The 12629-nt window shown below is 44.8% G+C and overlaps 1 protein-coding gene across 3 annotated transcripts in view; it reads left to right on the forward strand.

Moving 5' to 3' along the window:
• Ercc6 (ERCC excision repair 6, chromatin remodeling factor) overlaps positions 1–12629 on the forward strand; it is a 77135-nt gene that overhangs the window by 12290 nt on the left and 52216 nt on the right. For all 3 annotated transcript variants that reach the window (XM_021655035.2, XM_060390881.1, XM_021655036.2), the window contains exon 5: positions 2419–3151. In XM_021655035.2, coding sequence (XP_021510710.1) covers positions 2419–3151 — 733 coding nt within the window. The remainder of the gene's footprint in view (positions 1–2418; positions 3152–12629) is intronic.

Below are 12629 nucleotides of genomic sequence, written 5' to 3' on the forward strand. Positions count from 1 at the left end.
AGAGCAGGTGGATACTTGTGGAACATGCAAAGGACTTGAATTTCTAATGTGTTTTTAAAAACCTAGAAAAAGGATAAGGCAGAGACTAAGAATGAGATTTTGTACACAAAACTAGTTGTCCATAAGATTTGTGGTTCTGAAAGTTCTTCTGTTTTGACTGAGAATCAGCAAAATCATGGAATGGCAAGAACTTTTAAACACTATTGAAACTTAAGCTAGTGCCACTTTGCAAATCTCTTCATGGCTGAAAAGTGTTAACATACTCAAGAATCAGATGCACGCTATTACCAAAGGATGTATACCAGAGTATTCATGGCAACCTCATTCTAATGCCTAGTAGCCCAAACCCAGAAACCACCCAAACTACATCAATAGTGGAAAGAGAAAATGGCTGAATCACAGGATATTATTAACAGCCAATAAATTTCAACTCACTTTAACAAATCAGTGTGGATCTCACATGCCAGGCATAGAGGCAGACAGGAAACATTGAGCCAGGCACGAGGCATCCTTAGAGTCAGCCTGTCAGTATCTGGGGAGGGTGGAGGCTGCAGAGATGCATAGAGGGTGCTCCGGGAGTACTAGTGATTTCTATCAGGATGCTGATACATCACTGTAGATTCTTCTGCTGAATATTCACAGAACGTGCCATTTGTGTACTCTGAGGTACATTTTATCAGTACAGGGTTAGTGAAGAGCTGGCTGTGATGGCATCAGTCTGGTATGTCCTTTGTCTCCTGACTACAGGATAAAGTATTTTTCTGAAGGTCAGCTTCAGTTAGGGAGAGGGGTGTTTCTGGGTGACTATACTTGGCATGTTTTCATGTTTAGTTCATCTTTTCTTATCGACATCACATGTCTAGCATGGTGTCATCCAACAGGGGCATACACATACAGGTGTGAGTGTGTGTGTGTGTGTGTGTTTGTGTGTGTGTATGCATGGATGTGCATGTGCTCATGTGGAGACCAGCAGGAGCTATCAGGAGTTTTCCTTTGTCACTTCTTGAGACCTTATTTCCTGAGACAGGGTTTCTTACTGAACCGGGGGCTTGCTGTTTCGGCTAGGCTGGCTAGCTAGCAAACCTGCAGGGTCTGTTTCCTCTGCCCCTAATGGTGGGGTTTCACCACTGTGACCATGCCTGGCTTTACATGGATACTGAAGATGATTTAAACTTAGTTTTTCACAGCAAACCATCTTGCCAGCTGTCTGGCAGCCCTTTTTGCATTAGGAAGAACACTCCCTTTGTTATTCAGTGTGCTGACCATCGGTCACATCTGCCTACTGAGCACTCACGTATTACAGCTGTGGAATTCAGTTTTCCCATATCTGCAGTGAACCTACCTGTGTCCTGGGGGCCACACATATAGCTATGAGTACAGCCAAGTAGATGACGGTGTCTTGTGGCAATGTTGAAAGGTTAGACAGTCTGATAGAAGTGAGTGGTGGTGACTCTCCAGTTCTTTGTGTGCAAAGCTAGTATTTTGTGTCTTTCTTAGATAGGCATGCTGGTCCTTAGATGAACTAAGGACCGTCTGAGTGGTGGGCAAAGCAATGACATGGAATGTGGGGGATCACTTCTCGTGCCTACTTCTTAACTGATAAGAAGACACAGCTAAGTTTGTCTGTTTGTAACCAATAATGTATAGATAAGCTGCCTTTGCACAGTGCGGATGACTATCAGGTGATACATTTTTATTCAGATTCAAAGTTAGACAAAAGAACTAATGTATAGAAAGGTAAACATTTAGTTTATGGGATGTCATGTGATATTTCAATGTGTATATATTATGCAGTGTGTAAATTAGGTTAAACATTTGTCTTTTCAAATAGTTATTATTTTTTAATAGTTAAAAACATCTAAAACCATTATTCCAGCTATTGAAACATATATGCTCTTTGCACTCCTACTGTGGAATGGCACCACAGACTTCCCGCTTCTATTCATCTGGGACTTAGTCCATGGATCAGCCTACTCTTTCTTCCCTGGGGTTCTTCTCAGCCTTGCTAGTTACCATCCTACCCTGAGCTCTGTGAAGATCAGCTCTCCTGGAGTCCGCACACAGTGAGCGCACACAGTACTTGTATTTATATGCCTGGCTTGTGTCACTTCTCGTAGTTGTCAGTTCTGTGTTGTCACAGGTGCAGTGATTGCATCCTTTTTAAGAATGGCTGTCTAGGGTTCTGTGGCGTAGTGTACCACAGTCACATGGTATCATGTTTGGGGCCACTGAAAAATCACCTTTCAAAACAGGAATATATAACCCATGGGTTGTAAATGCCACAATAAACTTTACTCTGTGCTGCAGTCCACTGATTTGTTCTGTGAATTATTGGAAGTTCTCACTGTCTGTGCGTAAGGGATTGCGTCCTGTGTGCTGCTGAGGGTTCTGACTCCAGTCTTCACTGTTTCCTTTCAGAGCCAGGGCCGTCATGTCTTGGCAGTATGCTCATGCCCGCGCAGGAGACCGCCTGGGAAGAGCTTATCCGCACTGGCCAGATGACACCATTTGGTACCCCAGCCCCTCAGAAACAGGAGAAAAAGCCGAGAAAAATAATGCTCAATGAAGTATCAGGCTTTGAAAAATATTTGGCAGACCAAGCACAACTGTCGTTTGAAAGGAAGAAACAAGCTGCTAACAAAAGAGCAGCTAAAAAAGCCGTGGCCAAATCTGAGTCAAGCCCAGGACCAAGTGAAAGTAAGCCAAAGCCGAGAGGCCAGGTCCTCTCGCAGGCAGACAAGCGCTTGAAGAAGCACATCAGGAAGCTCCAGAAGAGGGCGCTGCAGTTCCAGGGGAAAGTGGGATTGCCAAGGGGGAAGAAACCTCGGGAGCCTGAGGTGAGGCCAGAGGAAGAGGGAGATACCGAGGGTGAGGAGTCTGGGTCCTTTTCCACCGAAGGGGAGGAGGAGGAAGAGCAAGAGGAGGAGGAAGAAGGGGTAGCCAGCCTGTCTTCCGATGACATCAGCTATGAATTGAAGCCTCTTAAGAAGGGCCGGAAATACCAGAAGAAAGTCCCAGTGCAGGAGGTTGATGATGACTTTTTCCCAAGTTCTGGGGAGGAAGATGAAGCTATGGAAGGAAGAGGAGGAGGCCGCAAGGTAGCAAGGTGTCGAGACGATGGAGACGAGGATTCTTATAAGCAGCGGTTAAGGTCAGTGTGTGGGCGCGTGCTGCTCCCTGGATGTGAGGAGGCCAACTTTAAAGCTCTTAGCATTCTAAGTTCGCCTTGTACTAGACCCCGGTGTGCGGGCGCTGGCCTTGCTGCCTTAGCCCACAAGAATCTGGACATGGAACCTTAGTGGAGCTGGCCCAAGGACTTCAGAGTCTTTATACTAATTCAGAGGCAAGTCTGGGATGAGGAGCCAAGGGGAGGGCTGGGCAAGAGCTGAGAGGACTGACAGGAGCTGGGTGGTCTTGACTCAGAGTTGTCATCCTGCAGGAAGTGTCGGGGAAGGAAAAGGTGGTGCTGTGCCTTGGGTCTTTCTTATGAAGTAGGATATTCACTTTAGAGAAATTTCTTTCAGAGAATTAGGTGAAGCTTGTGTTTTGGCGTATGAGAGAAAATGCTCTTTCTCAAATCCCTGCTCCCATGATTTTGAGAAAATAGTTGTCTACAGGATGATAGACCACCACAATGCTGACGATACACTGTGTGCACAGCCCATGTCCCCCTCGCTGCCATTTGCCACAGCTGAGACTGAGTTGGCTTTTTCCTTGAGGACTTTGTCAGCACTTGATGTGAGATAGGTGGGAGATGAGCGTCCGCGTGGAGTTCCAGTCACCGTCGCTGGGTAGTTTCTGTGAGCTGGGAAGGCTCCTCACACGCTGTAGGCCCAGGGCTTCTACCTGAGCTCTGTAGGGATTCTGCTGAAGTCAGAGGAGAAAAGGAACCATGGTACTTGTAAAATATTTACTATTGGGATGGCTCTGGCCTATCTTCCACAGTGCCTTTATTTCTCAATGAGGGGAAAGCTAATTGATAGTGTTTCAGGTGGATTTCCCAGGGCCTTCCTGGAAAAGTTGACCCATTGATTTTCTTTACTTCAGAACCGCGGTAACCTAGCCCATGCGCCACATACACTGCACAGCTTTTTCAGAGGTTCTTAAAAGTAACTCGAGGCCCAGTGACACTGCCATGCCAGAAGCAACTCCATTGATAGGAAGGGGTGGCTCTTGTCATTTCCCACTGCAACATTAGTCTGCACACCCAGTAGCTGTACCATTTGAGGAATACTGCTCAATAATCTTAAAGAGTGAGTAGTGTCAGTCTTTACTGTGGAAAATTAATAAAAATGTTAATCATAACATATTGATTATAAATGAAGCAATATGTAGTCTTCTCATTAAATTGGGTCAATATTAAATGTATTTTAAACATAGCAATTTATTTTGATTGAATTTTAAATATGGGTATAGTTTAATTTCATGGCAGTAAGTTTTTTTTAATAATGTTAAGATTGTAAAACAATTTATTATTTCCAAAGCCATATCATAATCCATTTTTTGCTAAAGTTACAGTAAAATCTCAAATGAATTTCAGAAATATCAATAATTCTTAATTGCCACCAAAATACGATAGCTCTTAAAATTTTATAGCTAGTTATTAAGGCTGTTAAGCGGTAGATATACACATTGAAATGTTTATATTACATCTCCTTTGGTGCTCTTTTGATTGGGGGATGTTAAAATAGAATGCTAAGGATTGAGAAGCATATTAATGTTTGAAATTTGCCAGTCATCAAATTCTGTTATGTCTTGCAGCTCTTTGTAGACAGATTAAGCTGTAGTGGTAGTCATTGGATTGAAAGAACTTCAGTGTTGCTGATCATAGACTGACTAGAATGGTCAGAATAAATCTGTAGTTTCCAATGTAGAAAACTTTGTTTTTTTAATTGGTTAAAGTTTAAGCATACCTTTTCTCTAATAGAACTGGACAAGAGCAGTCACAATCCTTTCTCTGACTAGCCCCAAGCTCTCAGGTCAGTCCAGGATGTTCTAACCACTTGTAAACTGCCCCTTTCTGTGTGTTTCCTACCCCTTTCATATCCTCAGGTCCTCCAGTGAGACCCAGGAACTGTCAGATCTGAATATCCCTAAGTAGAAGCTATGCCTGTGGCCTCTCTTATTTATTTATTTATTTATGTATTTATTTATTTATCAGGCAAGGTTTCCCTGAGTTCTGGTATACAGGTGTGCCCACCCTACCCAGCTTGTGGACTCTTAATTCTTGCTGGAGGTGCACACATAGGACTGGCTTTCCTAACATAATGCTGATGCTTGAGAAATGTCCAAGCTGAACAGCATTTCTGGAACTGATAACACACCCCGTGCTTTTAATTATCTGAGTCTGGCAAGACACAGGTCTACTCGCCTAGTCAAGGCTGGACACTAGGACAGAATAGTAACTCTTTCCCAGCATGGCGGTCAAGTCGGTGCCCCTGTGCCTGGCACTTGCTGCCTGGGTGATGTGTACTCATTTCCCAGTTATGGTTCACGGTCAGCTCTTTTGCTTGGTTTTTGCCTCCACATGCCAGTGCATGTCTACATCCTGGGGCTGGCATTGAGGATTTTTGTAAGAAGTCTGTAGGCTGTTTGTTAGTGGACATGAACAGGTGCAGAACCTTTATAGTATGAAGGGAGCAGTGAACGCAGAGGAGGTGGGAAGGAGACTCTGGAGGAAGTTCATTCCTGTGCAGGCCTTGCCTATTAACTAGCTCACATGTTAGTGTGGTCCTCGTGCTACCTGTTCAATTTGCTGCTCACCTAGGTATGTCCCTGAAAAGGAAATATTCATGACAGTGACAAAAAGGAGATGCAGTCCAGCATTGCCACCCCTCAGGGACCTCGCTTAGTTAAGCCAGACCCTGGATTACACCACAGAATACTTGAGGACAAGTCAGTGAAGCAAAGTTAGCATGTTTAGAGTGAAGATAAGGGACAGTACACACGTCAGGTTTCAGCATGGTGGACAGGGATGTTCAGCAAGGAGATACGTACCCAAGACATGGCTTTGGGCTTCTCAGTAGAGAGCACTTAGATGTCTCTACAGTTTTAATGTGATTTTGTGGCTTTTTAAATTACATTGCTCAAAAGATATAATTTGTAAGGATTAAAGATTACGCAGCTTAAAAATTAAGTAAAAGTACGTGAATTGGTTTACTTATTTACTGTAAAGAACTTCCATTTGTAAATGAAAGTGCACAGAGGTCTTATGAAGTGCGCTGTCTTGTGTAAGGATAAGGGAGGAGTGCTGATACAGGTACATCAAGGTTACAAACATTCTGGGCTTGAACAAGCAGGGCTTATTTGTTGTTTTTAGTATCCCGTTAGCACCTTTAGGAAACCTAGAGTTTTCTCTGTAGGTACTCTTAGTTTTGTCAGAGTGTTGAAGTTTCTTGGCTGTGAGCTAGCAGGAAAGACAGCTGAGCTCCTAGGCTTCAGGGTTACTTTCCCTTCCTATGTCCCTGTGATTATTTTTTCTGCTCTGTCTCTTTGAGCCTTGGAGGCCACCAATTCCTTGGGGGTCTGATTTGGGTTGCCTTAGAGATGAGTATGATGGCAGTGAACTGTCGAGAGGCATGGCATCCAAGCTGTCCACATTAACAGAAACTCAGCATCACCTGGAGCTGTCAGCTCCACTGTCTGGGAGCGGTGCTCTGTTTTCGGGGGAACCAGGCCTTTGGGGAAGGAACACCAGAGTCCCTCAGTGATGTCCAACCTGGCTCCAGGGGGTGGTACAGGGGACATCCACCGTGTTTCTACCAGCTATTTGCTTGAGATGATAAAACAAAGATGTCCTTGGCTCTGGCCTCCTTCCCCAGCAGTAGTCAGCACTGCTCAGATCAGGCTGAGAGGCATGGGTTAACTTAAGCTCATTCCCAAAGACTTTCTGTGGTTTCTGTTGGCAGGAGGACGTTAAAACGTATCATTTAGCTTTAATTCAAACCCAAAAGCTTCACTTCTGTTCCGGCCAGCTGTGGTGTAAGTTGCAGAGTGAACTGCCTGTACAGCCTTAGTATGGAGGAGGCGCTGGAGAGAACTTAGCAGCACGTAGACTGGTCCTTGGCCCCAGGAATGATGTGCAGGTCTAGCATGGAAATTCCACCCAAAAGCTTGTCCGGGCATGCCTCGGCACTCTCTGAGTTGCAAACTGCCAAGATGTGTATGTTGACTACTGTTTCCCTTCTGAGACCGTGACTTTTGGCCAATTTGGTTTCTCTAAAATATTTCCTAGTATACCTTGATAATTGTAAAAGAGGACCCTGGGTAGAGGAGAATCTCTGCCTTTTAGACAATCAGAAAAAATTGCTATGGGCGTTGGGGTGTGAGGTGCAGTGCTTTTTCTAGTCAACCCTAAATCAGTATGACATTGCTTTTGAGATGATCTTCACCCAGTTAGACACAGGAGAGGAAAGAAACCACTGTTTGGAGTGAAGTTGGTTGCAGTTGATCTTTGTGCTTGGCTTGCAGACTTTCCATCTTCCTCTACTTGTTTTTAATTGTGTAACTATATATAGCCATATTAAGGTGGGGAAATCTTTACATATTCTTCTTCACTGTTCCTAACTTTGAGTTTGTGCATACCTGTTTTTGCCTTGTACAGTTATAGTGGCCCTCACAAATATGCTATAATCAACTTGCTCAGAACCAGAGCTGAGGCTTGAAGCTGGGAACTGTTAGAAATGTTTCCTTCCTTTGGTGGGTTGCTGGAAAGGACAGTGTCCATGTGTGACCACAAGGTGGTGCCAAGAAGCAGCACATAGCTGCCTCTTCCATGTTGAGAAAACAAACAGAAACCTGGAGTCTGGGAGTTGGAGAAGGTTTAGAGAGATAGCGTCCTAAACTTTGATCACTGTTGGCAAAAGAAATGGTTCTAACCTCAGAAGGTTAACAGAGATGGCATATTTTTGGAATCAAGTATGAGAGTAGGGCTCAGAAACACAGATTTAACTCATTTTAGTACATTCTTTTAATTTTAAATTTTTATCTTTTTGTGCCCTATTTTTTAAATTTTATTTGAATAAACTGGGGTTGAAATTGCTGATAAAGACTCAATTCATTGTGTGAATATTACAGCGTGCCTTCTAGTTGTATCAGGTTTAGTCTTTTGGGAAGCTAATGCTCTCTTCCCTCCCCTCCCCTGGAGCATTGACCAGGCTTCCCAGATCTGGCTGAGTTGGATCCTAGTATGGCAATTTGACTGTGCACATGGCCGTCTCTGAGGAGAAACAGGTCATCCCTTGTGCTGCCAAGGGTCAGATCCTGAAAGGGTTCAAGTAAGCTAGGGTGAACGTTGAAGAGTCTTATTTCGAAAGTCAGAGTCCTCTATGGTTTGAGAAAAGATTGCATCTGATAACCGTCTGAGTAATTACAGTGCACAGCCCTGGAAGGCAGGAGCCTGAGAGCTGAGCTTGTGTGGCTGGAAGAGCCTTGGGAAGCAGAAGGCTGTGAGTAATCCAGGCTGCTCAGGCCTCACAACACTGTCTCCAAGGTGGATCCTCTAGTCACCTGGAGGAGCGCAGTGCCAGTCCACCCTTCTGGGGTCCAGCTCCTGCTGAAGACAGTGCTCTCAGAAGGCCTGTGCTCCAGCCTGGGCACTGTGGAGCCTCTCCCCGTTTTGCCAGCATCCTTTTTGTGCTGGATCGTTTCTGTTTCCCGAACGGATCCTTGCTTGGATAGGGTAGGCTTTCAGCAGTTTTAGGCTGTACACACTTAAGAAAAAGCCACATAGATTTATTTGTTCCTTTATAAAAGCCCTAATAATTTCCTTTTTGAAAATTTAAGATTAACATTTAATCCAGACTTGGTCTAGAAACCTAAATATAACACTTTGAAGATTGTTTTTAACGTGTTTTGAGGCGCTCAATTCTTTGTCAAGGAAATAAACCATTCTTAGTTACTTTCTTCTTAGGAATCTAGATTTTAAAGAGAAAAGAAAGTTGCCCCACCCCATGTATTTTGAGAGAGTGTGCTGGCTTTAAAATGACAAAACCAAGACACAATGAAGACTAATTCTGTCTCCTGCTCTGCGCACCTTTTATTCTCAGCTCGGGGTGTAATTGTTTGCATCAGTCTTAATTTACTCTGTGAGATCTGGACTCCTAACTGAGGGTGTTTCATCTGCTCAGATGTGCCAATTAAGTTCACCCAGATAGACCATAAAAAGGGAGATAGAAAAGTAAAACACTGAGTATCTCGGTTTAGCAAATGAGACTAATCTGTAAGGGATTCCTAGCTGTCTGAAATAGAAAAGCTGCTGCAGCACACCAATGCAGACGGTGTTAAGTACCCAGCTTGGTGTCCGAGCACACTTAAAATCAGGTTGTACTCACCGGGCTGCCATTGTAGAGTCTCCTTCACGGAAATTGCAATGAGTGGAGAATGATCTTGAGTTTGAAATGTCACTGTATTAACAGTGATTTGACTGTGTAGTGTGTATTGTTGCCCTTCCGGTCTGAATTGTGCCTGGCCCAGTGATCTTTGCAGTGCAGAAACAGTAGCCACCAGCGAGTGGGGACGGTGGAGCTTGAGGGGCGTGCTCATGTCTTGACTGCACAACCTGAGGCTCCTCATGTTTGCCAATTCCCGTTAACAGGCATACTTTGTCCTGTTAGTCAGTTGGTGTGGGCAGCTCTGTCCATCGATTTGTCTGGTGTTAAGTGTGTCTCATGGGATGATTCAGCTCAGATCATCTGTAGTCAGAGCTGCCAAGCAGCTTTTCTGGTTACTTGGAAGAGTCCGTAGGTGTCGGGTGACGTCCAGCTGTGACTTTCCCTGTGCTCTTGCACAGACGAAATCCGTAGCCTTGTTGATTTTGTAATATATATATATATATAACAAACTTTTTAATAAAATGTCGTAAAAAATTCACACACAGAACCTAACCAGGCCCAAGGTCTGTCCATCTACCTGTCTAGCAGGTCACTGCGCACTGCTGATGTTAGGACAGAAGTTGAAGGTGGGAGAATTGGTCTACTCCCATTACAAACCTCAGTCGTCACTGACTCTGGAAGTTTGTGAGACACCATAGAGAGAGACTGTTGTGTAACCAAGAAGGGTAGACGGGGGAGCCTGCCTGACTGGCCTGGTGTTCTCCCACTGTTGCTAGTGTACATTTTCCTCAGCTTCTCTCTCTCTGGGGAAAAAGGAAAGTGTCTGTCTGGTTAGATTAAGGGACGTAATAAATGTGAGCTGCTTAGGTTAGTGCTTGGAATACAGCGAACACCGGTAACCTCAGTCATTATTACTCATCGTCTTCTGACTCTATATTTAAAACTATAGAAATATTTTTTAAATATATAAGTATTTTACATATATAAAATGTAATCTTTGTCACCGACCAGCAGTGACAGACCTTGGTGTAATCTCAGAATTTGTTTGGGGGCCTGGGAGAAGGCTGTCTGGTAAAAGCTCTTACACAAACCGCATCACCTGAGTCCAGTTCCCAGAAGTGAGAAGCTGAGCATGCTGCTGCACGTCTGTGTACAGTGAAGTGGGAGGTGGAGACGGGAGACGCTCCTGGAAGCTCCCAGGCTGGACAGCACGGGGTACGCTGCCTGCACAGCGGCAGAGAGCCGGAAGCCAGTCTTCACCAAGGTGGGAGTAGAGAGCCAACTCCTGAGAGTGTTCCATGCCACTCCCAACCCCGGGAAAAAACCCAGCAACCCCACCACTACTAACAGAAAGCCTGTCCGGGCTCTCACGTCTCGGGTGGAGGTCACAGGCCATGAAGTCAAAGCTGTCAGCTGGCAGCCGTGAGATCGCGTTTCATCTGCACAACAGGAACTGGAGTGGTGGCCTGCCCACGAGTGACAGCACCACAGCAGACAGGATGTTAAGTGGGAGCTCGTAACTGTTGGCTGTTGCTGAGTTCTCATGCCACAAGCAGAAACTGAGGGCAAAGATTCCATCCAACTAGTAAGAGCCTTGAGAAGAGGGTCCGTGAAGAGCCGTGAAGACCTAACAATGTACACATGAGACGACCCGTCTCGAGTGAAAGGTAGCCTAACAATTGGTGCTGATATGTGGGAAAATACCACCTGTCACAAAATTTCATTGTTCTTAGGATTTTTCTGTATCTCTCGTACTTTTTTGTTAATTTGATTATGAATGTGAGCACCACGATCAGTAGTTGTTTCTTCTTCTTTGCCTATAGTAGGGGGCACTAGGCCCCTGCCCAGGTAGGTCAAGGTTATACCGTGAGTCCCCACAGCGCTGCTCTAAGGGATCCTCCCTTGAGGCTCTTCTGTGGTCTTCTGTGGCTTTATTTCCAGACCACTGGTGTGTGTGTGCGCGCATGAGTGTGTGTTTGATGTTTAAGTCCCACAGGCCCAGGCTTGCATTGCATAATTTTTGTTGGTTTACTTATTTTAAAAAAATGTTTTTCTTTTCTTTTTTGAGACCGTCTCATGTACACCAGACTGGCCTCGAACTGTGTATTTGAGGCTACCTTGAACTCCTGATCTTCCTGTCCTGCCTCCTACGTGCTGGGTCTGTGGACCTGTGCTGTGATCCCAGCTGTAGTAGTTGCTTTGGATGTTTGTTATTCATGTTTAAGCCACAGTTAACTAATATTGCTTGATTTTCCATTATTAAAAATGGGCTGGAACTCTCCCTCTCTCTTCTCTGCCCTGCCCAGAGACAGTCTCTTTGATCCCTTCCCCCTTCCCTTAATAAACCTCCCATGTGGAAAAAAAAAGGGGGGGCGGGGGCTGGAGAGATGGCCTAGCAGAAGAGCAACTGTTGATCTTCCAGAGGACCTAGACTCAGTTCCCAGCGTCTGCAGGGGGCTGTGCAAGTTGTGTAGAACTCCAGTTCTAGGAGGGCCAACACCGTCTTCTGGCCTCTGTTGGCATGAGGTGTGCAAGTGGGATAGACAGTAGGCAAAACACCCATGCGCATAAAATTAAATCAAAGATAAATAAAAGTTTAAAAATTAAATAAAAAACTTGAAAAGGTTTGTTTTATGTATCTGAGAGGCTTTTTTGGCTGAATAAATATATGTGCACTACATATGTCCCTGATGTCCCTGGACGTCAGAAGAAGGTACCATCCGCCGGAACTAGATTGCAGAAGAGTGTGAACCACCATGTGAGTTCTGGGAACTGAACTCAGATCCCTGCAAGATGAACAAGTGCTTTTAACTGCTAAGCCATCTCTCCAGACCTTGATTTTACACTTTTTGTAAAGATTACATACTAGAATTATCCAACACCACTTAATGTGTATAAAGTTTCTTTAATATGTTGTCCATCTCCTAACTCATCTAGTCTTTGTAGCAGACCCCTGTTTGGCTCTTTGTAGGGTCAAGGACATAGATGCAGCAGTGGGGAGTGACATTTTCTGGAACACAGGCCTCCCCTTCCCTGTGAAAGGCCTCATGTCTGCATCTGGTTTCCTCTTGTCAGTGTTCCTCTGAGGTCTGCTCTAGTGGCCCCTGCTGGAGTCTGACAGGGCCTACAGGAAGCAGGACCAGGCCAGGAGAATGGGGTGCTCACCTTGTTCAGTTTGCTTGCAGCTGCCGCAATTGCAAGGATAACATAAAGGAGCCGTGAGGATGAGTTCCCTTCCTAGTGATACAAATAGAGGTGAGAATTAGCCACTCCATTCCTGTCCCAAAAGAAGTCTTT

This window comes from Meriones unguiculatus, chromosome 9 (genome assembly GCF_030254825.1).
Source record: "Meriones unguiculatus strain TT.TT164.6M chromosome 9, Bangor_MerUng_6.1, whole genome shotgun sequence".
Classification (NCBI taxonomy): domain Eukaryota; kingdom Metazoa; phylum Chordata; class Mammalia; order Rodentia; family Muridae; genus Meriones; species Meriones unguiculatus.